The sequence below is a fragment of the Melanerpes formicivorus genome, unplaced genomic scaffold (genome assembly GCF_026170545.1).
Source record: "Melanerpes formicivorus ecotype bairdi unplaced genomic scaffold, bMelFor1.0.p_v2 SCAF_10, whole genome shotgun sequence".
NCBI lineage: Eukaryota > Metazoa > Chordata > Aves > Piciformes > Picidae > Melanerpes > Melanerpes formicivorus.
The window spans coordinates 7819211-7846844 of NW_027142362.1; the positions used below are offsets into that span (position 1 = coordinate 7819211).

At 48.1% G+C, this 27634-nt stretch overlaps 1 protein-coding gene across 1 annotated transcript in view; it reads right to left on the reverse strand.

Annotated features, from left to right (window-relative positions):
* IGDCC3 (immunoglobulin superfamily DCC subclass member 3) overlaps window positions 1-27634 on the reverse strand; it is a 111709-nt gene that overhangs the window by 74337 nt on the left and 9738 nt on the right. The window contains exon 2 of the mRNA XM_068143496.1: window positions 25080-25385. Within this exon, the coding sequence (XP_067999597.1) occupies window positions 25080-25385 (306 nt within the window). The remainder of the gene's footprint in view (window positions 1-25079; window positions 25386-27634) is intronic.

Below are 27634 nucleotides of genomic sequence, written 5' to 3' on the forward strand. Positions count from 1 at the left end.
TGTGCAAAGAGTCTTCAATCCAGTGGAGCTGAAAAGCACTTACACAACTTACAGCTGAGAGTAATGGCACCGAGTGTGGACTTTGTGGCCCAGGTCCTGTCAAAGCAAGCTAGGAGACCCCATGGAGATGGGTACTATAGCCCTCTGCAAAGCCAAGCTGTGTATGTTGTTCCAATGAGGTTGGATTGGAGGCTGTGAAGGACAGCAGAGAAAATTGCTGCTGGTTTTATGTTTTCAGTAACAGATCACAAGTTAGCTGCCTGTATTCCTGCCATTTTATGCTATGGTTCTGAATAGATGCAGCAATTAGGAGTTAGCTCACATAAGTGAATTAATATAGCTGGCACTGCCTGATCCAAGCCCAGTTCAGGAAATGTCCCACCTTGGAACAGCCAAGTAACAGCCTGGTTCTAAAAGGTCTTCAGCCCATACCTTGGTGCTGTCTTGATCAGATTCCAAGAAAAATAATCATAGCAAAAATATCATCTTCATTTCACTGTGGGTCCTGGGACTCTCCCAGTTGAAGGACTTGCAGCTCAAACCACTCACACAACTCCCAGCTACTTAATTTCTTTCTTCCCCAAGGCCAAGGCCATTTCTCTGGTTTAGCTACTTTCAACCTGTTGTGATCCTGCACTTGTAGCCAATGTGAAGTCCACCAGCTCTCCAGGACCACAGCAACCTGCCAGGAACCAGCCAAGCCCCATGGACACACATTGCTTTTCCAGCACTATGGGACTCTTGATGATACCACGTGCAGAGAGCATGACTAGAAATGGTACTTATCACTCAATGGTTGATAGACATAGCTGTATGTAGACCGGGTTGCACTGTGAATTCAAACAGCAGCTCCAAGACAAGCTGGCAATACATCAGACTCCACAGATCTCCTCTCAAAACAATACAGAAATACTGATGCCTTTTGGGGGGGGGGGGGGGGGGGGGGGGTAGGAAAGCAACAAAAAGCATTTCCAGTGTAGTTCACCCTAAGGAAGTGATAGAGGAATTAGATGCTAATTCATCTGCAAACATAATTAAACTCTGCAACACTAAGACTTCACTGTTAATTTACTTGCACGTCCATGTCATATGTGCAACAAATCAGAAGCAGGCCTATTAATCCACAACTTTACATATAATGGATTCAGAACAGAGCATAAAATGGCAGGAATACAGGCAGCTCCATCTCAAACTCTGCAGTTGGTAAATTAAATCTATCTGCAGCAAAGTAAATTGAAATACATACTGAACTTATTACTGTGTCTAGTTTAATATCTACAAATGGGGTGGATTTCTCCAGGTGAATATTAGCCATATGCAGGGAAAGAAATTGGGCTGCTCCCATCTCTCTGCTCACAATATTGCTGTTGTGCTGGAGGGGCGACTTAGCCATGACTGGCACTGGGGGGTTTGGGTGGATGATGGGGGTGGAGGTGCCAGCACACACGTTTCCCAATTTGACTGCCCTCCAAATATTAGTAGGACTGAATATTGTCTTTTCCAAACATGGCAGCATCTTGCAGTGTCCCTGTAAGATGTCAGACACACAACTGAGAAAAATCAAGGTGATTTGGTCCTTCACAGAACCATTTAGATGTATTCATACCCAGGGGACCATCAAATATGCACTCAGGATGGTCAGGGATGTCCCACAGGCCATTACAGCTGAGGCCTTAGGACACACTTCAGGGTTGAGCAGAAATTTGAGAGAGAAGAAAATACTCATGTCAAATGTTTTTTCCACCCAAGACAGTCTGTAGGACCCCTTTGCTCCTCAGCCAGCAGAGCCAAAGGCAGCTGGACTGAGCATCTAACCGAGACACCCAGCCTGAGCTGTGCAATGATTTCTAACTCTGTTTAGAGAAAATCTGGACCAGCACACAAGACTGCACTTGAATTTCATGTTCAGAAGCAAACCACCCCCTTTTTCCACCCCCACTGCACTGCTCCTGCCTAACAGGCTGTATTTAAACAGGACTTACCAACAGCTCTTCCCCCACATCCCCCCCTCCCCCTTAATACTTTCAATCCATAATGCCTGAAAGGCTCTTTCCCTGGACCTTGCATGGTTTATAGGGTTAATTGAATGCACACTGATCTACTAAGTGTCCATAAGAAGAAGCACCATTCTTTAAGATGTCATTTCTCCCCCCAGCCCCCTCCCCGGTCCCCTGGACAATGCTGCAGGGCTGTGCCTGGCCAGGCTTGGCCCCAGCGAGGTATTGTTCCCCATCTGGGGGGGGCTTTGGAAAACAAAGCAAAACAAAAGAATCCCTGACATGCCTAAAAAAGGAGACTTCATGCCAGAGCTAACCTTTGAAGATTTATTCCCCACTGCCCTTGTGACCCAATTCAACCTCCATTACTCAGGAATTCCCCAGACAAGCCCCGAAAGGCAGGGATGGAATTTCGGACTTTCTAACTCATTTGTTTGTGCAGGACAGGGTGGTCTGGCAACCTCGGCGAGACAGGGAGCTCGTGTGCTGGGAGAAGCTTTAGAGAAATATACATCTGTATTTATAGGTACTTTAGGTATTACATGTAATTATCATGATGGTTCCCTCTCCCTCTGCTTAAAATTGCAAATCCCCACCTTGCTCAATGCCACTGGTTTGTAATGGGCTTTTGTGTGGTTGCTTCCCTCCAGCCTCAGAATTCACCGCCTACTTTTGGGGCTGAAAACTGGAGGGGAAAGAGGAGAGGAAAAACAAAAAAGAAGAAGAAAAAAAAAAAGAAAAAGAAAGAGAGGCTCATCTACATTATAAAACTGAAGCATGTTTTTCTTGAGAATCTCTCTAGAGAGTGAGAACTTGGGAAACGTTCCTTTGGGACATCTGCTCCAACACACCTCTTGCAACAAAGCCTTGGGAAGTCTGTGGGTTGAATGGTGTCCAAAACGTGCCAGGATGGACAGCCCTTGATGCAGTGCCCTGGGAGATGCAGCTATGCCTGGCAAAAAGTCAGAGAAACCCTGAAGGAAAGATGTAAGAGCCACAAAGTCAAGGCAGCCCCAGGCCCCGGAGGGTTATCTCTGTATCAGTCTCCTGTCTGCAGATGGCTTTCCCAATAACGCAGGGGGCTGAAGGAAGGAATTCAACTGATCACTAAAAATGTGGAGGAAATGGCTTGGAAAGGAGTCATCAAAATGTCACATACACCCAGTCTCATTAGTCCAGATAGGGACGTGTTTCCCCCACCATGCTGAACACAAACCAAGCTGGAGAGCATGATTACCCCAGGTCCAAGCCAAAAGCCACCAGGGCACAAATCCTGCAGCCCCACAGGAGTGAGGTTGTTGCAGCCACTGAGGTTTAGTGTCCAGTTTTTCTTCATGGTACACAGTAATGTGCTTGATTATTTTTTTTGGCCTCTGATTTGCTCAGAGCTCACTAATCAGTCACGGTTAGCCTTGGACCCTTCCTCCAGGACAGCAAGGGGGATTTTTGCATGCCTCAGGTACTAGGAACAATGAGGTCTCACACTCTGGACAAAGAGGAAAAAATTCTTTCCCTATGGGTAGCAGTAGGTGACAAGCAGTAGGCTGGATGGGAAACAACCACCTGGCTTTCGAGCTGCCCACCAGCCATGTTCTGCAAAAGACCTATGAGCTGCCTGCAGAACTCCTCATTTTGGGAAGAGCTCAGGCCAAGGCATCTCTGCTTAAAATCAACCCCTTCCAAGGTAGAGAGGGACCTCCCCATGGAACAGCCCTTACCCCAGCAGCACCACATTGTGCTTGGTGGAGAAAAAAAATAACACCATTAGAGCTGTTGAATATCTCTGAAAACAGGAAGCCAACAGAAGCATAATTTGCAGGAGACCTCAGAGACATTTGTCTTGATGAGAGTAAGTGCTCCACACTCACACAACACAAAATGCTCCTGTTGCTGCTTCCCTCTCTCAAAAGGCATCAACCCGCCTGCCTGCCTACCTACCTGAACAGCAAGGCAGGAGCAGAGGGCACTGGCAAACCACCAAGCATGATGTGAAAATATTCTGGGCCAAACAGAGCTTATACACCAGCACAGATGTGCCTCTTTGGAGAGCAGGCAGCTCTTGTCTGCTTGCAGCACCATCTAGCCTTGCCAGCAGACAAAACCTCTGCTCTTCACTTACAGCTCCAGAAAGACTTTGCCAGCTCTTGACACTCAAACACAGAGCATTTAAGCACTGAAGTTGGTTTAGTGCGATAATTAATGATCTTACCACCATTTGTGTGTTAAAAAGCATTGAATTAGAATGGAAGCCTTTGATGTTGGCTTTGAACGAGCACGACTGACTCCAGCAGAGCAGGTCTGAATTCCTCTCCAGGCAGGGCACACAGCCCCAACAAGAGAGTGAAGGATTTCATGCTCCACATCAGCTCCGCAACAGAGCTCTGGACTGTCTCAGCATCACCCTACCTTTCCTATTCCTTCATGTCCCCACTGAGAAATGATAGTGATAGTGTTCACCCGCCTTGCTGGCCCTGCAAGAATTCCCTTGCTAATCTTGGCATAGTCCTTTATAGATGGAGAAATGTTTTCTGCTGGAGCTATGCTGAAACAGGCCAGCTGGAGGTCTGTCCCATTAAGGGGTAGGTGTTGCTTAGGTCTGTGCTCAACACATAGGAAACAGGCTTGAGAAATGGGGTTATGCACACAGCATGGTGCTGCACATGAACTAGCAAGCAGAGTTTCATTCCTGCCTATTGGAAGCAGCCCTGAGTGACTGTCTGCTTACTCCATCTATACACAGTAAGGCTACACTGTAAATATGTCAGGCCCACGTCAAACAAACCTCAGAAGTGCCAAGTGCAAGGTGAGAGTCTGGAATGTAAAAATGACCTCTTGGTTTTTTGCTGCTATCTGCTAAGTACATTGGTTAAATGGCTGATTGTCTAGGAAAGAGCTTCAAAGTGACCATCACTTAGACCAGCAGCATCTCAGAGTGCTATGGAACAGCCTCACACACCACACCAACCAGCAAAAAGCTGCTGCAACATTCACTGTGTCCTTATCCAAATCATTTACCAAGCCTCAGCAGATAAAGTAGAAACTGTCCTGGATTTCTTCTAAAACCTCTCTCACTGTGAAAGACTTCAGAGAACATCAGCATTAAACCCCAGGTAGCCAAGCCACCCAGATTAAAACCCCCATGGATCCAAACATGACAAGATGTCTCCCAAAAGAATACAGGGGAGGCTGAAACACCCTCACCAAGCAAAACTCCATTACACTCCTGACCCTTCTCATTAAGATAAATGAGGTCTGACTGTCACTTTACCTTGCCACCCTTTCACTTCAAACTAAAAAGGAAGCAGATGCTTAATTAGTATCCGTCACGGGTGTTCACAGGTCTCGGTGTAAGGAGTAAGCAATCTGCTACTTCTTCTTAGAGATCCTGGGTGACATCCTTCATCCACCCACAGAAATGCACACTGCTGAAGTCCCTGGAGGGACAGAACTCCAGGAGTGAAACCAGCAATTTGCTGGAGTCCATCTCTTACCTCCATGTCTGAAGGTAGCTGGATGCCCAAGTCAAAGACCTGCAGCTGCAAGGTCTGGGTGATCCCTGTATCTGTAGCGAACTAAGCTTAAAGATTTTGTAGCTCTTAGCCAAGGTAACTTGTCCACTCCGGTTACACACCCAGGAATGGAGCACTGTACAGCCAAAACCCTCATGTACACATGTACATAGTCTTCCACTAGCTGGGGAGAGGCTGGGTGGTGAAGGAGCTGAATTGGCTGCATTACAGAGCACTTTCTTTGGTAGTCTTTGAGACCTTCCTGCCAAGGACTGGAAAACTCCTGGATCAAGAAACACTGAACGAGTTCAGGAAGAAACAAAGAAAAAGACAAAGACCAAACATGAAACCAGGCAAAAAAAACCAAAAAACACCAAGAACAACCACAAAGAAACCCCACCAAAAAACCTGCCCCACAACCCCCAAAAACCCCACCAACCCACAAAACAACAAACACCAACACAACAGAACAAACAAACAACCCAAGCCCAAATCCAGACCTGTCTTCCAAATTTTTTTAATACCCAGGGTTTAAGCCACTCATTTGAGGGCCCACAGCTACAAGGTGACTCTGACATAACTTACATGATGTACATACAACTGATGGAGAACTCAAACCTCTTCAACCTGACCAGGACAAGTTGGATTTAACCATGGTCCTTTCACCTGTAGGGGGATCCTATGCTAGAAGGAAACCAGAGGGAAGCAGTCTGCACTTCTGCTAGCTTGGTCCAAGGACTCAACCACATGAAAAGCCAGTCCCCTGTTCATACCCCTTGTGCTTTCCTGACGTTTTGCAGCACTTAGGAAGATCACAGAACCATTTGGGTTGTAAAAGACCGTTAAGACCATCAAGACCGATCGTTAACCTAGCACAAGTCCACCACTGAACCATGCCCCTCAGCATCACGTTTACATGTTACTTAAATCTCTCCAGCAATGGTGACTTCACCACTGCCCTGGGCAGCCTATTCCAGGGCTGGACAACCCTTTCAGTGAAGAGATTTTTCCTGGTATCATTTAAACTCTTAGTAAATGGTCACTTCAGGAACCAGCACTGAATCTAGCCTGTTTGCCCACATTTGTGTGGGTCAGCTGGCATCACATCTTGCTCCAGTGTGCCAGACATCAAGATGAGAGTCTAGCCTCAGGTGAACCTCAGTTTCCTGTGCTTTTGTCATATCTGGCCATGGTCCATCTTGTCCTCATACTCTCTTTGATCAAGCTGCTTTACCCAAAATAATGCAGCCATGAAGAGCTACCCAGCTTCTCCAAGGAAGATGAGAAGAGTCGAAAGTAGCTCTTTGAGAAAACCAGAAAAAAAAGGACCCTAAAAGGAAGTCACCAGGGCAGTGCTGCAATCAAGATGCCACAAGACCAAGATCTCTGTGTTGAAGGTAGGTCCCCATGCTGTCATGCAGAGGGTCACCTCACATCACCTTCTACTGAGCTGTATTGCTCCTGTGATGGGAATGCGAATCAGGGCTTACATCTTCCAGCAGTACCCACCCAAATCTCTGGGAGGAATTACTACAAGGAGCAATAACAAGGAACAAGAGATCCTGGAGCTGCTGAGATTGTCTCAATAAATCATGCTTTGAAGCACAATTCAGCTGTTCTTGTTCCCACCTGACGAGACACTCAGAGACTTTCCTCCAGTGAAAATAGAGCAAGTCTCCAAGTGAGAAAGAGCAACAGATTAGACCCCTCAGGAAAAAGATAAAATGGACTATTGGCTGTTTAAGAGCCCTTGATTTGAGGAGGATGGGATTGCAGTTCAATTTTATCAGCTGCTCAATAGGTACATTTAATGAACTACATTGCTGGCGGTCTCTCGACTCAGATGGGGATTAGCATTAAACTGAGAGAAAACAAAGCAATTTGATGGGGGGGAAAAAAGAAAACCACAATTGGAGCAAAGCTAGATGGAGACCACTTCAACCTCCGTAACATCACAGAAAATTTGTGGCCAAACCCATTAAAAAGAAGTCTGGATTACATAATCAAACCCCAAAAGTCACCCCTCAGCAATCCTCCATTTATATCCCATTAAAAACTCCTGGTTGTGTAAATTGGATTCAAATGAAGGTATTTACATTTGCAGTAGGAACCTGAAGTCAAGCTGTCAAAATGTCACTCTGTCACTCATGTTTTCATTGCACCTCGTCACAACACCAAGACATTTCCCCCCCACACACTCCCCCCATTCCTCGACAGCCTCCTTGGACACAAGGGAATGAGTGGCAGGAAGGAAGGACGGCTGCTGGGAGGGTGTCTCCCAAGGATGCTGTAGTGGAAAAGTGTTATTTGCCTGTGAATTCTGGCACGCCAGGCTCTTATTGTCATTGGCTTTCAGCCAAGCACTGCCAGGACACAAAAAGTCAATTTATGTCAGGATTTTCATTGACTCACTGCCCCTCGTTCCTCATGGGTTTTTGGGGGTAACTTATTAGGGAGGCTGGCACCGGCCATATGCGGAGTTTTCACATAAGCGTTCATCCTAATTAACAGCATGCCAGGATGGAGAGTAAATTACAGCGAGCCAGGATTGCCTTCACGGTGAAAAAATAATGTGTTATTAATCTGAGACAATCTATTGTATGTCAAGGATGACAGGATTCCTCTCATTTTCCTCAAAATGAAAAAAGCCCACAGGGAAAAAACAGTCTTCAAAAAACCAAACAGTTTAGAGTCATAAAATCCTGCTCTTCTAAGTGAAGATTCTGAAGGCAGTAAAAAAAAAAATCTTCCAGAATGAAAATAAATTCCAAGTGAGACCAAGATTTACCACTTGAGGCTAAATGTTCAAGGGAAAGCATCAGTAAGTTATTACTTTTCATTCAGCGATAGGATGCTAATGGTGCAGCAGAGATGAGGGATACATTTGCATCAGTCCTTGTGCTGTAACAGGGCAATGATAAAGGACCTAACTCCATCTTTTTTTTTTCTTTTCAGGCTCTATCCAGGTCTTTTGGATGGCAGCTTTGAAATATTTTTGGACTTCTCTTGGGCAGAGAAGCTGGAGCTGCACATGTGATGGTGAGAGGAGGGGCAGCGTTTCAGAGGAGACACTCATGCAGTCCAAGTGTAGCAATTATCTCCTTTGGGGCTACTACCTGATAAACATTCTTGCAGGACCAAGGAACAAATTAACCACAAACTGATACCACTCCTAAACAGTAGTCAGTGCTATCAAAGCTAGAAAAACAGAGATGTGCAGCTCTGAGCACTAACAATAAAGCCTATGAGCTGCAGATGGAAAGAAGAAACATCCAGCAGCCAGGCTGTGCATGCACTCATCGGCACGGGCAAAGCCCAGCTCAGCACACAGAGCTAAAACGGGCAACCCCACAGCTTTTGCTCAGCCAGGCTCCTAACAAGGGATCAGTGAGCCAGTCTGTGCATCAGGGAGTAAGTTTCAGTCTGAGTAACACCACCTCTGGAAGGAGAGCCATGGCAATAAGGCACATCAATAGCTAAAAGCACAGCAAACAACGGCAAAGCTGGTGAGTACGCCACTGCCAACGAGACACAGGAGCTGGACTAACCATACAGACCTTCCAGCCACGTGCAGGGTTTCATCTGGAAGGGGGGGATTACTGGTGTGATAGAACTCAGCAGCCTGCCATGTTCAGCTCTAGTGCTGGACTTAGCTCTTCCAGCCAGCTCTGGATACTCCCAGGATGGGCTTGCAGCTCCTGACTAGATACTTACCACGCCAGAGCTGCCTGCTGGCCTTTCTAGCCCCTGTGCCATGAAGAAAACATGGTGCCTACAGGATTCAAAACTAGCAGACAGTTTGACAACTCTTAGGAACGATCTCTAAGCCTAGCTTCTAATTTTTAAGCACAGCTGCTTCCAATCCAAAGATGGAAGTACCTCCCATGTATCAGAACATCCCATGTTTACTAATCACCATAAAAATAATTTCAAAAATACTTGTTCTCAGCAGCCCTCTCTTGCCCTGTTCTCTGAACCAGCTGGTTTGGACCCTCCCAGAGCCAGGAGGCTGCATTAGCCAGAGCTGATGCACTAACCCATCAATTCCACACTCCTCTGAGATGTTGCCTTCAAACTCATTATCCAAAGCCTAAATTGCAACAAATTAGATACCTTCACTCTGCATACAAGCAGGAAAACGATGGGAAGGGGAAAAACAAACCCAAACAAACCTAAACAACAACAAAAATCCCCCACAAGCCTAACACCCAAATCAAAAAACATTCACAAGCCCACAATCTAACCGGGGAGGGGGGCAGCCCAACCACCCTGCACTTCCAGTCCTGAAGCATTTGTCAATTTTTCATCCTGCAAAATGCATACTAATGCCCTCTCCCCAGCACACTGCATGGGGCTGCCATAACACTGCTTCCATACCGTGCCAGGAGTGATCAGCATCCGACCTTCCTAATGTGTCTCAGAGACAATAGCAATTACAGAGTCGTCCATTCATATCTAAAGGCTTCTCAGACTACAAACTTCCCTCAGGAGGCTAGACATTTCATGGAAGCAATTATATTTATGTAGTATTAAAGTACTTTCCTTAAAGCCACAGCAGTTATCTCCTTGCATTAGAAGCAGAGCAGTAACGAGGACCCCTCTCACCCCACCTAAATTCCTCTAAGCATTTTTTTTGCCTGTTTAAAGATTGCTAACACACACACACACACACCTTAGGGTTTCTGCTGCCTCATTTTTAATGTTATTACACTGCCTTACCCAAGGGATCTGACATGCAGATTGAAGCCTATTTACATGACAAGGGACCAGAATGGAAGAAGCTCATCAGTTTATTCCACTTTCCCAGCTCTCATCATGTCATCAAGGACCTTGTGATGTCTGGCAACGCCATGAAGCCCGAGCTTCAACTTCCAGCATTTCCCAGTCCTGTCAGCCTTGGCTCTCATTATGTTAAAAGTGAGAGGTTTTTCAACCTTCTTCCACCCCCCACGATAAACACCAGAAACATGACCTGAGTGCATCATAACAGCTGAAAGTCAATAGATGACCTAAAGGAGCTAATAACGAATTTGTTGGGTTTGGTGGGTGTTTTTGTGGTGGATTGTTTTGTTGTGGGTTTTTTGTTGTTGTTGTTTGGTTTTGGTTTGGGTTTTTTTAACATTAATAATTCAGAACCAGTGTTCTGATTTTGGGAGGGGAGAGAAGCTCCAGGCAGTTTTTAATGCTGGGAGCTGTCAATACAACACTTTATTTTCCACTTTACTTGCTCTTTTCCCACTGGAAGACAGCTCCCTAGGAATATTCCACCTATGAATTTCACAGCATGCACTGCAAAAATTAAAACATGAAGCCTTGGCATGACATCTTGAATCTCTGTCACTCAACAGCTGATCAGAGTTTTCCTTTGAGCTGCACCAGCTGCACCCCACTGGCTTCTGCAGGGCTGCCAGGAGGTGCCAGCAGCAAGTTCAGCAATTGGGATCCAGACTCGAAGAGATGTTTCCTTCAAATCAAAGGCTGCACCAAGTTCTGATAGCTGGGAGTATTGTTTAAGTGCTTAACAAGCTAATAAGAGGAAGAGTCCTTGTGTTTGACCAACATTTCCTTGGACATAAACTTTCCATCTTCCTTTCCAAGCTAAGGCACTGGAAAGCAAAAGCTATCATGACTCTGCACATCAGTGCTGCCCAGCTGAGAATCCCCAAAGGATCATCCAGTGCCTCACCTGTCCTTTTTGGGTCACAAGGCAGCAGCAGAGCATCCTGCTACCATGAAACTTTGCCCCCTCTCTCCTGTCTCCTTCTGATGACGCCGCAAGACTGGACCATCTCCTGGCTGCCTTTCCACACTGCACCCAGCCCAGCCATTGCCCTGGCCTGAGGATGAACTTGTTGCCATGGCAGGAGCCAAAGCATGCCTTGTGCTGCCGGCATGGCGGCGAGCAGCAGCACGGAGCGCCGGCTGCTCCTCCACAACAGCTTTTTGTTGTTCCTTTCTCACCAAGGCGGCCCCGCCACAATGCGCCCATCCTCTCGCCATGCCGGAGCAGCCTGGCAAAATCCAGCTGACCGTAAAGCACAAGGAGCACCGTGGCTTAGGGCCCAGCACAGCACTCCTCTGCTGCAGAGCACGTCCCATGGCATAAGGTAAGCCTCCCCATGCAAAGTCAGGACATCAGAGTCCAGAGCCAAAGTTATGAGGCAGGAGCTCTGTCCAATATAGAGAAGGAGATTAAGTGAGGGGAACCGGCATCACTCCTAAAAGAGGCTGGCTCCAGCTAAGTATTTCCTCACCACTGCTGGGATGTTTATCACAAGGCAGGCTTAGTTCAGGTCCCAGTTAGTGCCTTTCAGAACTCCCTTAGAGCTTTGATTAGCCTGGCTAAAACTACGAGCATCTCTCACTCACACCAATTAACAGCAGGCTCAGAAGAGGTTGGTATCCCTCATTGCAGCAGATTTTAACAAGGAGAAATACAAAGGTAGACTTAAAACTTAAAGCAATGCTCCTTCCTGAGCAGCGGTTTCAGTGCTTTGGAGATTACAAGGCAGCCCTGCTCTGTGTGTCAGCAAGCCTTTCCAAAATAATGAGCCTGCTTCCGTCCCAAGCAGCTCCTGTTGCACTGGAGAAATGAGCAGAAAGGTATTATGGGCTCACACTCACCAGATGGATGTCCTGCTTTGTTCTCCGCTTACAGAAACCCCTACACATACAGTTTGGATTATCTTCATTGTAATTCTAATCACCACCTCTCTGCCAGGGAGGGAGGGAGGAAAGGAGGGATCCTTGCCTCGGTCAGGAGAACTAATTAAAAGCTGTGAGTCATCCAGACTTCTCTGCACATTGGAAATGCTTTTGGAAGATCAGGTAATCTCTCATTCTTGGGGGAACCTAGTTAGCAAAAGAAAAATTAAGCGGGCTCCTCTTGGGCAGTGAGAGACCAAATCCTGTTGTCCCTGTGAGACACAGCAGTATGCATCACAGAGGTGCTTCAAACGGATGCAAACTATGCTTTTGAACAGAACTGCTTGGATGTGCTCCCCAGCACAGAAACACCAACACCTCCTGTGCACCTACACCCCCCCCGGCTTCTAAAACTCATTGTCTTAAGAGGCTTCTGCATGTAAATACATGCTTCTGAACCTTCTGGATGGTTCTTGAATGGTTGAGTACAAGCTCAAAGGTCTCAGACCCACGACCCTCACAAAAATCGACAGCCAGCAGGGATGCAGGGTCCACACAACTCCTCAACCTCGATTAGCCACTGAGCAATCAGTGCCACACAGCACGCCCATAGGGAAGTGACCTCCCCAAACCTGCTGTGGTGGGAATGAGCTCCCTGTGCTGGTAACCAGCTCTGACAGCTTCAAGTGGAGTCAGAGTCCCCCACATCATCTCAGCACAGGCAGTCTGTAGGCAGTGGGCCCCCAAAACCAAAGGGGCTGGGAGAAGCTGAGAGCACCAAATCTTCTGTCCCTGATTCTTGGAGATGCAAGAGCACTGAGAGAGTTTCCCAAGGTCAGACAGGTCAGCAGTAGCAGAGCCAGGCTTCCCAAGGCATCCAGCACCATGCTGCTTTGGTCAAAGTGGTCAAGTCTGGATCCATAATATAGCTCCCAGGCTCTGTATTTAGGATATTGACCAGTCTCTGTCATTCAGGGATGCTGGGGGCCTGCAGAGGCTGCGGCCTTGTGATGGCGTAAGGGCACCCACAGGTGTCCCAAGGGACAAGGAAGCTGTTTTCTTTGGCTACCATAAAACCCAAACATTACTTTCATTGTCATCTTTCAAATGGCCAGTCCAGCATCCAAAGACTTTTTCTTCTCTCTCACCTCCCTTTTTTTATGACAGAGAGTTGGAGCTGACGCCCTTGGGGCCCTGCCTCTCCTCTCTCACTGAGCACTAGGATCACTAATAAAAGACACAGTCAGGACTTTCCCTCCCACCCCTTTTCACACATTGCTGTGGGAAACCATGGTGAGCTGGACGTGGATGCTGCTCTGAGCAAACAAAGTGCCTCAGCAAACACCCTCACCTCAGAGCTGCCACACTGGGGACCAAAGGGACACAGCTGCATTGTTTGGCCATTCAGGGCAATGTCATTGCAGAGCTCAGGAAGGGAGCAACCCCCTGGACAAGGCTGAAGATCCCACTGCCCTCTGGCAAAGATGCTGAGCTGCAAGGACTAAAACCAGAAATGGGCAAACCACACCAAGAAGCAAGGGGAAAGAGGGGACTACCACTTCCACCTGATTGTTCTGGAGGTTCTCAGCACTGTAAATCTGTTTGGATTCAAATCCATTTAGCCTTTGCTTCATGAGAATCCCACAGGCCCTAGAGAAGGTAAAAGGGTCAATGTTCTCACCTTTCTGCCCAAAGCAAATACAACCAAAAATAGACATGAGATATTTCTATCATCAAAGTTATTTTCAGACTGATTTGGCTGGTACAGCTTGAGGTCCTGGGCATTTGCAACCTGCTTATCCCAAAACAACAAAAACAAAGTCAGAGCTAATGTGTAAGTGAAGATTTGGGCAACCTCAGTTAGGTTTCTTCAATGCTCAGTGAGGCCATGAATCCATTTTACACAACCTTGGCTGTTTCTTGGCTCTCCTGCTGCATTTGTGACACTCCTTGGTAAGAGTTCACTATCCTCCTTCCCTCTTTGACACCTCCTCCAAATGAGCACTCTGCAGTCTCAGCAAAGCAGCACAATCCCTGGAAGGGCAAGCCACGGCCCAAGATAAGAATGGGCATCATCCTGCCCACAGAGATGGGGAGAGAACACAACACACTGCTCAAAAGCCACCAGCCAACTCGCAGTGCCGTGCTCCAAGATGAGCAACACGATTAAAGAACTAAGCTCCTGCTCAAAAAGATCTCACAGGGATCAATCATGATTTGGTCCTGCATTTTTGCTGTCCCTGCCCTCCCTGGACACAACAGGCAGGAAACCACTTGGATTTTCCTCAATGAATGAGCACCAAAGGATCGATCAAATGCAGCAGAGCACAATGCTGCAGCTGAAGTATGCACACAGAGCCTCTTCTGCTACTGCAACAGGGTCACGCATTTACACACCAGCAGCCTAAAACTATCTCTTTTGTACACCCAAATTTATCCTCGCTCTTAATTAGTGCTCTCAGTTGCAGGGCAATTTCATTTGTTTCTTCCAAGTGTGGCCTGATCCATTGTCCCTCTCCCGTGACCTGTGAAAATGAGTCATTGAGCTCAGTGACAGTGGTAAGTGCGAAATGCAGCATCAAAGGGACATAATGGGGGCCTCTTAGGGCTGACAAAAAACCACTATTAATCAAGGCATGCTCAAGAGGTGCCAACTTACTGAGGCATGCGAGTGGTGCTGGTCCCAAGTGCGGGCTGGCTGGATGCAGAGGGATGTGTGGGTGCACGAGAACTCCCCACTGCCCCGAGACCACAGCCCGCCCCAGGGAGGCACAGCGATCCCAGCATCGCTCCTCTCTGGGCTGATGGCCTCTGATCTGCACGTCCTGAGGATCTGCCCACCTGCTTTCCAAAGGAGGTTATGGAGCCACTTTTTTCCAGGCAGCTCCTGGGTTTAGAAAGTGGAGACCGAGGCTGTCTTGTGATACTTCAGGCACTGCTTTAACAGCGTCTGTAGCCCCTGCCACTATCACCAGTGATGTATGGGACACAACAGCAGATCAGGAAGGAGATGCCAGCGTCTCCATCTGTGTTTCCAGAGCTAACACGAGGAGTCTGCAGGTTCCCAGATCCAAACACATGACATCATCCATCTACCAGCACCCTGCACTGACGCCCTTGTGTGATCCCAGGACCACACTACAGGGGAAAGCACAAGCTGCACTGACAGAGCAGAGTGATGTGGAAGCTGCAGCAAAATCTCTCAGGGAATTACCCCCGGGGTACCTGCACAGGTACAAAGCCATGGTAAGCCCTGCTCAGCTGATGAGACAGCAGCAGGGCAACTGAAAGGGGAGGGGACCAATTTTAGTTAATGGAAGTAAAAAAAACAAACAGAGTTTTAACAGGACAAAACCAAAGCAAAGAGATAAACCTGTGCAAAACTCAAACCTCCACAGCAAAGCAGGGTGTGTAAACTCCCTCCTGCAAATCCATGTCGTTAAACAGAACAACTCGGACTCAACAAATCCGAATGACTTTCACTTTCAAGGTCCTGCATTCAGAAGGCCACAATGGGGAACAATGAGGTAGAGAAAAAGCTGAGGATCTTGACGTTGCATTCAGAAGGCCATCTGGTCTGGCCGGCAGAGCCAGCGCTGGGAACGGGCAGCGTCGTGGGTTGAGATTTAATCTGAGCCACTTATTGAATGACCTCAGGCGAATCGTTTGACCTCCTTTTGCCTCAGTCAACCCAACTGTAAAATTGGGTTTAAAGCAAGAACCTCTCTGAAAACCATATGCTGTGCCTAGGAGGAGTGGGAGCAGACTCCCTTCTCAGCAGCAGGACTGCAGTGGTGGGTAGAGCCAAAACCAAAGCGGAAGAGGCAGGGCATGAAGTGGGGATCCAGCATCCCTTGGTGTCAGGGAGCTCCAGCCACGAGCTCTTCCAGGTCTCATCTCACTGGTCCTGGGAAAGCATCTTTGGGCCCATGCAGGGACTCACACGTAAGGGGTGGGGGCGGAATTTGTGAGGTCTGCCCTTGCTTTTATCACTACTGCATCCAAAGGTCCCAAACATTCCAGGTAGGATCCTCAGATCCCAGCCTTCCAGCAGGAAGGCTACTGTGGGCAGAGGTCAGCACAGAAGACAAAAATCAAGGGTCTTTCGCTACAGCTTCTGTGCCCTTTTATTTATCTCCATATTTTGCTGTTTTCAGTAACTGTGGGTTACAACCATAACCAGAGCTTTGAGGCAAATGCCACAATGCTTTCCTTTCACTCACTGCTTATCCACTAGGTCAAGACCATTGATTGCTCTGATCAAATACCCCTGAAATTGATTCCTACTCACAGCCATGCCAATGAGCAGAAGCAGAAAAACAGCCCCTCTCTCACCTGGGCACTGTGCACCCTCCACCTCCTGGTACGCTTGCAGGGAAGGGACAGTGCAAATGAAACACCATCCCCACCTAAAGTGGCTCCCCAAGAAATGTAAAATAGCAACCTGACCCCCACATATGGGGCTAAACTGTTGTTCTATCACCTCATGACCCCTCCCCAGCAGAGAAGGGGATCAGGAATAACAGAAAAGATCTGTGAGCTGAAGTGAAAATGGACTTAACGAAACAACCAAATTAATCCCAAAGCCAATATAAAGCATATAAAGTCATACTCAGCCCAGCAAGCACACAGAAGTCACAATAAATGGGAAGCTGGTCCTCAAGAGCAGGAGAGAAGTCCAGCAAGAAACTCCCCTCTTCTCAGCAAACTTCCCCCTTTATACTGAGCAGGATGTTTCTGTTCTGGAATGCACCTGTGGCCAATTCAGCTCAGCTGCCCTAGCTGACTCCAAACTGCTAACGATCTGCAGCCCATGGCTGGCCTGGGATTCTGTCCCAGCAAAACACACTGACAGTACTGACTGCAAACCCACTCTGGGTTCAGAGGAGAAATTGAGGTACAGCTGGTGCATGGCTGCTACTGGCCACACTGTGGCCAGCTGGGGCTCTTGAAGGGCAGAGTGAGAGCAAAACCTACATATAACCATATCGCCACCCCACTGGAAATTCAACTGTATACCTAGTGGCATTACAAATCTTTAACCTGAGACAAGCATAAGCACATAAAGAGCTGCTCTAGGTGACAGCACTAAAGAGAACTCAGGTTAATGGCTGTGAGTGGAAAACTAAGGCAGCAGAGACCTGCCCCCCTGAATAACAGAGGAGGATAGTCCACACTTCAAGAAGAGGCTGGAACAAAGCAGCAGACCAAGGGACAAGCAGTGTAAAAACACATGAGGCTGGGCACTGAGCTGTCTCCACAGAGCTTCCCACACAGATACCAGCAGAGCATCACCTCGCACAAAAAAAGCAGGCAGAGGAGCGGGGAGCAGCCTGATGCTGCAGGTGCAGGCTGCGGAGATGTCAGAACTTCCTCAGCTGTGCTCCAAGAGTTAATTGAGACAAATAACTCAACAGTGCTACCATTAATGAAATTCTTCTGATATATTTCCCCTGAGCTTTCTAGAAATGACTAAGTGACATTACTGCCTGCAGTGCAAACCCCCTATATGAGAGATAACATTGCCAGAGCCGGGGTTGGCGCATCCACGTTGGAAGCCTCGCACAGAAGTGCAAGATGATATTTAAATAACTATCACACTGCTACAAAATGAGCAAGCAAAAGAAATATGGTCTTATAATGTGCTCAAGTCTCAGGATGAATCCTGGCTGTTGCAGGCAGACACTGAAATGCAGAGGGTGGGAAGTGACAAACTCTTTTAATCCCACAAATCTATTAAAATTCTCAGTCAGACCTCTCTGATCTGCCCCCCCAGCGACTCCTATATTTGTACATTCGTTTTGCAGCACACACAGGGCCAAATACTGCAACAGTGCAGATGTGAGAGGCAGCATCACGTGAGCCAGCGTGTCCTAGAGGCAGCCAAAAGAGCTGATGGAGAGAAATAACCCACTCACCCATCACATCCATCCCCTGGAAACCTCTCACAGCCTTTTTGCTTCACTTTATTTCTTTCTTTCCTGTTTGTTTGTTTGTGGGGTTTTTGCTGTAATTCCTCACAGGTATTTTTCCCCCTCTGAGACCCTCTGCTGCAAGCACAGAACTTGCTCTGATCTTACCAAGAGCCATCAGCATTCACAGCATAGACAATAAAGAATTACAGAATCCCAGAACCCCAGCAGTGTGGAGGTTGGAAGGGACCTCTGGAGATCATCCAGTCTAACCTCCAGCTAAAGCAGGGGCACCCACACCAGGTTGCCCAGGATCACAATGTCCATGTAAGCTTGGAATCTCACCAGAGAAGGAGACTTGACCACCTCTCTGGGCAGCCTGCTCCAGGGCTCCAGCAGCCTCACAGGAAAGAAGCTTCTCCGTATCTTTTTCCTAAGAAGCATCACTGGCATCAGGGCTGAGCCCTTCGGCATTTGGAAAGAAAGGGCATTAAATGCAAGCAGAGCCACAACTGGGGGGGGGAAGAAAATAAAGAATGACCTCATTTGTGGATGGAGGAAACTTGGCATGCAACCCCAGGGGTTAAACTGCAAAAATATGCAAGCAACCATTAGCTAGAAGTTCCTGGGAGTGTCAGGAGCAGTGTCTCCTGAGCTGCAAACTGACACGAGAGCAGCTGCTTTAAAAGCATACCTTCACCTCCTGCATGTTCCACACCACAAAAACGTGTCACCACAAAAGTATCCTGCTTCCAACTGCAGAACCAGGTTCACTTGATCTAAGCACAGGCTGTAGGTAGGGCTCTGCTGACAGCATGGATACTGTACAAGTGAAAAACAACAGCAGACCCATGTGTTTAAGGTTTGCCTCGGTGTTTTGAGCTGAGACTCACAATCTACATCCAAACAGTGGCATTGCCCAGGAAATACCTTGGTGACAACTTTGGTGCCACCTTATTTAAACCTTAATTTAAAATGCTAACTTCATAATGAGTGGAACAAAACTGTGTAAAAACATTTCCCTCTCTAATCCTGGTTTGATCCCCCCAGTATGGCCTTCTTTTGTAATTACATCCCTTTGTGATCTCACTCTAATGCCTTGTATTGTGACCCATAAAATAATCAGCCCCTTTTGTCTCTCCTTAATCCTTTTAGACTTCCTTCTTGTCTCTACACTCTTATAAATGCTGCCATTATTTGGGCTCAGCAGCTCTTCCCACCACCCCAGAGCCTGGAAAGGGGGCTGCAGGTTAAACCCTGAATATATTCTGTGCAGAGGAGCTGAAATGATGGGAAGATCTGCTTTAAAACCCCTGCAATTCCCAACCTCCTGGCAGCCTGGCAGTGGAAGCAACTTGCAGGAATGCAAATGCACTAGATCTCCTCTCTTTTTATGTTTGGCAGATGACCTTGAGACCCTTGGCCTAGAGGTTGTTTTTGAGGAGAGGATGCTTGGCCCCAGGCTGGGTGAGAGGAGCTGTTGCTGGGATCAGCGCAGAGAAGAGACCTGACATCTGTCTTGTCTGGGCTATCTGTCCTGCCCTCCTGCTGGCAGAGTAAGTGCTGTAGATGGCCAGGAACTGGGACATGGAGGAGTGGGATTTGGGGCAGGATGAAGAAGGGAAGGGGGTATGGGAGCAGAGAAGGGCAGAGGGATGTGTGCCGTTCTGCTTGGCTACAAACTCCCCCTGCAGCAAGACATGATGAAGCAAGCATCTTTACAAGCCCAGATCTCTCCAGAGCCATTCTCAGGTCCCACAGGGTTTCAAATTGTGGGCAGGTCCATTTCACCCAACTTCAAGAAACCTCTTTGGTTTTAAGTTGCATAATTGACTTTCCTTCTTTCTTTCCTGTTGTTGTTGTATTTTTTTTGATAGCAGCAGATCAAACAGGGAAAATTGCTGCTCCCAGGCTGGCTGCGTGCAGAGCCCGAGCCGATACCCAGTTTGATGGTGATTTCCAATTAGTGGTAACTGCTTGTTATTGAGTGATACAATCAATGGGTCTTACTCCACCAGCCAGGCTGTGATTTATGATGATGTGGAGTCAGCTCCATCAAATTACAGCATCGGCAAAAAGGGCTGGAAATGCCATGAGACAAGATGATCAGAGTCAAATAAGGCCAAGTTAAGCAGAGGGTGGTGACAAGGAGAAAGTTCACCTTCCAAGGGAGTGGACTCTAGCCATGACTATTGCTCAGAGGGTATCTTCTTCCTCAGACAGCAAAGGCATGCATCAGCTTCTGTCATGTACCAGGGAAACAGAGCTCCTCAAAGAGAGCTGTGAAGACACAGCCAGGCAGTGCCTCCTGAGAACACTCTGCCTACAAAACTGATTTTAATTAAGGCAGCTCAGAGTCATGTGAAATTATGAAACTGCCATTAGGAGGAAGAAAGGGTCTGTATTCAATAACCTGATCAGATTATGAAAACATGTTGCATTCCACAACCTTCTAAACTAACACACCAGGGTTTGAACAGACACAGAAACAGCAACTGAAAAAATTCTGCCCTGCGGGTTGGGCAGAGGGGGGAAAGGACAAGGGCCTCCACCCAACTCAGCCATGTGCAGGCTGCTTGCACACTTGTGCTTGCTCAGAAGAAGGATACACTAATAAAATATTATCAGTGTGTTCAGCATCTGACCTGCTATTCCGCAAACCAGACATGGTCCACTTCCCTCTGCCAAGTACCTTTGGTTAATAACCATAGAAAAGAATCACAGAATTGCTGAGGCTGGAAAAGACCTTTAACATCGCTGAGTCCAACTGCTAACCCAGCACTGTCAGGTCCACCACTAAACCTTGCATCACAGCTACACGGCTTTGAAATCCCTGCAGGGATGTGGACTCTGCCACTGCCCTGGGTAGCCTGTTCCAGGGCTTGACATCCCTTTTGGGGATTCAATTGTTCCTCACATCCAACAAAAACCTTCCCTGGTGCATCTTTCTTGGGAGAAAGGACCAACTCCCCACCTGGCTCCAACCTCCTTTCAGGGAGTTGTAGAGAGAGCCAGAAGGTCTCTCTTCTGCTTCCTCTTCTCCAGGCTGAACAAGCCCAGTTCCCTCAGCTGCTCCTCACAAGACTTGTGCCCTTCACCAGCTCCATTGCCCTTCTTTGAATACATAGAATACATAGAATAAACCAGGTTGGAAGAGACCTTCAAGATCAACACGTCCAACCCATCAACCAATCCAACCCACCTAAACAACTAAATCATGGCACCAAGCACCCCTTCAACTCTCCTCCTGAACACCTCCAATGATGGTGACTCCACCACCTCCCCAGGCAGCCCATTCCAATGGGCAATCACTCTCTCTGTATAGAACTTCTTCCTAACATCCAACCTAAACCTCCTCTGGCGCAGCCTGAGACTGTGTCCTCTTGTTCTGGGGCTGGCTGCCTGGAGAAGAGACCAACCTCTGCCTGTCTACAACCTCCCTTCAGGTAGTTGTAGAGAGTAATAAGGTCACCCCTGAGTCTCCAGTGGACGCACTCCAGCACCTCAATGTTTTTCTTGTAGGGAGGGGCCAAAACTGAGCACAGCATTTGAGGTGTGGCCTCACCAGTGCTGGTGAGTACAGGATGGGAGTCACCTCTGGTCCTGCTGATCACACTATTCCGGATACAGGCCAGGATGCTGTTGGCCTTCTTGGCCACCTGGCCACATGCTGGCTCATGCTCAGCCAGCAGGCAAACACCACTCCCATGTCCTTTTCTGCTGGCCGCTTTCCAGCCGCTCTGCCCCAAGCCTGAAGCGTTCATGGGATTATTGTGACCTGAGTCCTGGACCTGGCACTTGCCCATGTTGAATCTCACACCATCTTTCCAGCCTGTCCAGATCCCTCTGTAGAGCTTTCCTACTCTCAAGCAGACCAATACTGCCACCCAACTTGGCGTTGTTTGTAAACGTACTGACTGTGCTTTCCATCCCCTCATCCAGATCAGTGATAAAGATACTCAAGAGAGCGAAATGACAACGAGAACACACAGGCATTCCCCTGAATTTTAGTTAAACACATTTAATGAGTCAGTTTTCAGGAGGAAGGTTTTAAGAAGTTCCATGGGGAAACTGGATGCACCTCGAGGCCATGGGGGCCGCACGCGCAGCGGCTGAGAGCGGCAGATTCTTCCTGTTCAATTTCACTCAGCGCCAAGTGTTGAAGTAAATTTGAAACATAAAAACACGATATCCAGCCCACATTTCCTGAATGCAAATATGTACATTCCTCCCAGCCAAGAAGATTATATTCCAAGCACTAGTACAAAGCCAGGGTCTGTAACGGTGATATGAGACTAACAGCCCGCCTTTGAAGACAGCGAAAAGTGCAGCAGAGCTCTCAAGGGGCTCCGGTCTGTCAGATCCCCTTTATTCCTCAGTAGCACGGCCTTGATCAACTTTCAAGATTTTTGTTTGTGAAAGGTTTTTATTTCTCCTTTGCTTTTGTGTTCAGATGTCAGGCTCAGAGGGAAGAAGAGATCAGCGTTGGGATGAGGTTTTACCCACCGGCAGTATTTACTCAGCTCCGCAAAGGTCTGCTTAGCGCTTGGGCTTTCTTTTCCTCCCAGGCAGCCAGCACCCATTTCTTCACTGTGATGGTCCTGTCATCTCTAAAATGGGGGTAATTACCTCCTCCTTTGTTTGACTTGCTTACCGTGACTTGGGGCAAGGAAAATCACTATTACTTGTCTGCAACCACCTTAAGACATGGGAGCTTGAAGGTACAAGTGTTACTCATTCTTAGGAGATTTCATCTACCTTTAAGCCGTGTCCCAAGTGCAAGTGCATGCTCCTGCGGTTCAGGCACGGCGAGCGAGCCTGCCCTCAGTAGCAGGTTACATTTGCCCACAACATGCCATTTTATTCCCATTATCCACAGGCACCTGTGGCATCAAGCTGGCTTCACCCAGACCTCTTCTCAGAGCTGGCAAGAAACCAAGCCTGAATCCAGAATAGAGACCAGAGCTTTTTCAACACAATCCCTTTTTCGTTTTAACTCACACAAAACTAGGGCTACAAAAGGAAATGCTATTCAGGGACCCCCAGCAAATCACATCCACACTGATGCAGGAGCAGAGGTAACGGTTTTTGTAGACAACCTGCTATCCCAAAGGCAATTTCTCCAGCTCTCATGGCTCCTGTTTACAGGTCCAAGAAGTTTGACACAGTGCTTGTGCATCAGCCAGCTCCCAGCTCATAAATGCCAGAGCCATTCACCAAAAGTGCTCCAAGGTTTAGCACCACAAGACTGACAAGTTTGAGATCCAGCTGCTACTCTGGCACGGACCCAAAGCCCTTGGCTCCTGGACAATGTCACTTCTTACACTACTGAAAAGCTAGGTTTGCAGATGGCCACTTCATGCACTCGGGAATTGTTATACACAAGGGCTGGAGTGTTCCCTTGGTGGGCTGCCAGCCGGCCCTGGTGCTGCAGGGAGCTGGTGGCAGCACTCAGGAAGGCCCCCCCAGTTTGAGGAGTGCAGGCAGGGGACCTCGGCCCCAGACTTTGTCATAGACTTTTCCTGCTTTGCAACGGTTTGCAATTTACAAATGCAACAGAAGCAGTAGTAAGTGGCTTGCACAGAAAGAACAGCAGTAGCCACCTCCCAGACAAGAACCCTTCAGTAGAACTTATCTAACAAACCAGCATTTGGCCAGGTCTCAGAGCTATGCTCGACACCTGTCCTCACATCCATGTATAAATTATACCCAGCAGTGACCTCTGAATGCAAAAAAGATCAGCAGCTGCACCCCGAAAGCCCACAGACAGTCTGTGGGAAAACAGGCCACCAACACAACAGGGACAGAAACCACCAAGATACCTCAGCTTTGCCATCAGTCCTGGGACAAACACAAACCAACAACCAGAGCCAGCAAGGGGGAACCTAGCAGTCTGTGTGGCAGGAATCTTAAAACCCATAGTACGGTTGTGGTTAGAGAGGACTTTTAAGATCATCAAGTCCAACCATTAATTCAGCACTGCCAGGTCACCACTAAACCATGTCCCTCTGCACCACATCTACAAGGTTTTTAAATCTCTCCAGGGATGGTGACTCCATCACTTCCCTGGGCAGCCTATTCCAGTGCTTAACAACCCTTTAGGAGAAGAAATTGTTCTTAATGTCTAATCTAAACCTCCCCTGATACAGCTGATTCCTCTTGTTCCCTGGGAGAAGACACTGACATCCACCTGGCTCTAACCTCCTTTCAGGGAGTTGTAGAGAGCCAGAAGGTCTCCCCTCAGCCATCTTTTCTCCAGACTGAACAGCCCCAGTTCCCTCAGTCACTTCTCAGAAGTCTTGTGCTCCATAAGAGGAGACCCCACAAGACTAATTGCTCTGGCCATGGTGATGCAGTAGGCTAAGCTGGGTAGCATTCAGGGCTAGAGTCACAGGCTACCCTGTAATTCTTCCTCCCCCACCTTTAAATTTCATTCCCTTCTGACATTTTCATCTCTTTCCTACTCTGGGCTCCCCCAGCAGACAATCTGTCTGGTGTTGTTAGCCTTGCCCTCCCCCCCCAAGGCACTGCCATGCCGGGTAGTAAATAAGACCTTGCTGCCTCCACACTGCCTGCCTTAAATAAAAAAATGAAGGAAACCATGACCTTCAGAAGGTCTTTGTCTATGGTTTGGAAAGCACTGCCTGCCAAGCAGAGCCCAGCCACGCTGCACAGCAAACAAGCTTCCAAACCCGCTGTAGAAGATATACACAAATCACAGACTTCTTCACCACATGACTTTAATGCAACTTACCCCTTCAAGGCAGGCAATTTATTGCTAGAAGGTGGCTTTTAGCTTTCTCCCCTAGAAGGCTGATTAGCTCTGGACAGCTAAATGGATTAGATGCCAGCCAAATGCCCACAGCAGCTCCAGGTTCTTGTTTCTCTTCCCTTTCTTTAATCCTCCCTCCCCAAATGCCCAGCACCCACCACACTGCCCTCCTGCTTCCCAGCAAAGCCAGAGCCCCTTGTGGGACTGCCCCAGGCGGTGTGGGGGGGACAATGCCCATACTTACTCGCTGCCTGAATCTTGGCCTTCCGGCTGACCACCAGCCCATAGTGGTTCTGCGCCACGCAGTCGTACTCGCCCTCGTCCGAGGAGCCGTCTGCCCGCGCCCTCTGGAAGCGGGACACGTAGAGTGAGCCATTGGCCAACATAAAGGCGTTCTCGCTGTCCACGATCGTCACGCCGTTCTTCCGCCACGTGATGGTGATGGGCTGGATGCCCTCCACCTGGCAGTAGAGGACCAAAGGTTGCTCCTGCACAGCTATGTCATCGCTGGGCTCCACAACGAATGCCAGCTCGGAGGAGAGGCCAAAATCTAAAATGAAGAGAGGACAGAGTCAGCGGCGTGTCCACCGATGCAGGAAGAGCTAACAAGATGATGAAAATCACAGAAAATAGTCTGGGCTGGAAGGGACCCATGGCAGGGGGGTTGGAACTAGATGGTCCTTGTGGTCCCTTCCAACCCTGACTGATACTCTGATACTGTGATACTATGACCTCCAAAGGTCAGCTAGTCCAATTCCCATGACAGTAAGCAGGGGCATCCTCAACTATATCAGGTTGCCCAGAGCCTTTGAGTTAAGAGTGGGCTGCAACAGGACTACAGGGTGCAAGCGTTTTGGAGAAACACAAGGCCCTTGGGCATGGGTTGCCTCCCAAGTCTTTGCTATCAAGATCTTGGGATGCAGTTTCCAAAGGCACAAACACAGCTGCAGATCTTCAAGGTTGCCTTCAGAGACTCCAGTGATGGGAATAGGCACACAACACCCCTTCAGTGGCTTGCCAAACCCTGGCTCCACTTCACCTCCGTTTGCAGGGGTGCAGCAACAAAAACTTGAACAAGCAGGGGGCAGTGCTTCCTTCGCATCAGCCATTCCCACCCCAGGAGCAGAACTTTACACCAGTTCAAGAAATCCATTCCTCTCTCCACGTTCCACTCCTCTTCCCCACGTTGCACTCCTCTGCCACCTTCCACTCCTCTCCTCCCATGTTCTCCTCTTCCCCATCTTCCACTTTTCTCCCCCATCTTCCACTCCTCTCCCTCATGTTCTACTCCCACGTATGCAGGCAGGGAGGGGGCTGTGCTGTGCCCCAGACCCCTTGGCAGCACAGCTGGCAGAGGTGAAGATGGGGGATCAGCAGCTCCCGATCCAGACCATATTGTCACCAGCGTCTCCATGACACTTCCCTGCTTGGCAGAGCAGGAGGCTGTTTGCCTCTCGCACCTAACACGTGCCCTTCTGGGTCTTTGCACTCTCTCATGCTGTAGCAGGCTAAGGATGGTGCTGTTCAGCCCTTAATGAAGAGCAAGTTAAGCACAGAAATGCTCAATGTTGTGGCTCAGCAACACAAAAGCTTTCTTGCAAAGCAATTACACTATATGATGTCCACCAGAGTTAAGTTACTGCAGAGCCTGGACCAACTATAGACAGACCCAGAGATAAGTTACTGCAGAACCTGGACCAACTATAGACAGACCCAGAGATAAGTTACTGCAGAACCTGGACCAACTATAGACAGACCTTGGCTTCCCACCATGCAGATATGTCCTAATTTACTTCTTGGCCAACAAAAGATTTACAAAGCCACATCTTTGGCATGTTACACCTCAGGTGGCCCAGCACACCTTTTTAGGGTATGACTTGCCATACAGTCATGATGAGACTGCAGAAGAGGACAGGAATAGAGCTGTTGCTCAAAGACTAGGCCAAAGCACACACTGACATGAAAGACAAAAAGTGACTGAGAAACAGGAGCCAGCAGCGTGCTCAGGTGGCCAAGAAGACCACCAGCATCCTGGACAGTATCAGGAATAGTATGGTCAGCAGGACAAGGGCAGTGATCATGCCCCTGGATTTATCACTGGTGAGGTCACCGCTCACGGTGTTCAGGTTTGGGCCCTTCACTATAAGAAATACATTGAGTCGATGGAGCATGTACAGAGAAGGGAGGCAAAGCTGGTGAAGGGTGTACAGAAAAGCTACTGAGAGAACTGGGATTTGTCAGCCTGCAGGAGGCTGTGAGGAGACATTATTGCTCTCTACAAGGAGGTTGGAGTGAGGTGGGGGTTGGTCTCTTCTCCCTAGAATCAGATGATAGAACTAAGGAAACTGGCCTGAAGTTGTGCCAGGAGAGATTTAAGTTGGATATCAGGCAAAAAAAAATTCCAGAACAGGCTGCCCAGGGATGTGGTGGAGTCACCATCCCTTGAGGTGATCAAGAAACATATGGGCAAGGCACTTGGAGATATGGTTTAATGGCCATGGTGGTCTTAGGCTGAGAGTTGGACTCAATGAACTTAGAGGTCTTTTCCAACAGAAACAGTTCTACATAAATATTTGAAGGGTGTGAAGGCAGGGATGAAGGCAGGTGAATTATGTCTTTTTAAAGAGCAGTGGGGAAAAAAATTCCAACAGAGTAAGAAAACTACAATTTCACCTGAAAATGGGGAAAACCTTTCTAACAGTTCTCTTGTGCAGCAGCCCCTCCATGGGTGGAGGTTTCCAGCTGCTCAAACCTGCAGTACAGCTTCTCCCCTATCTCATGGGCTCAGGGAAGTGACTC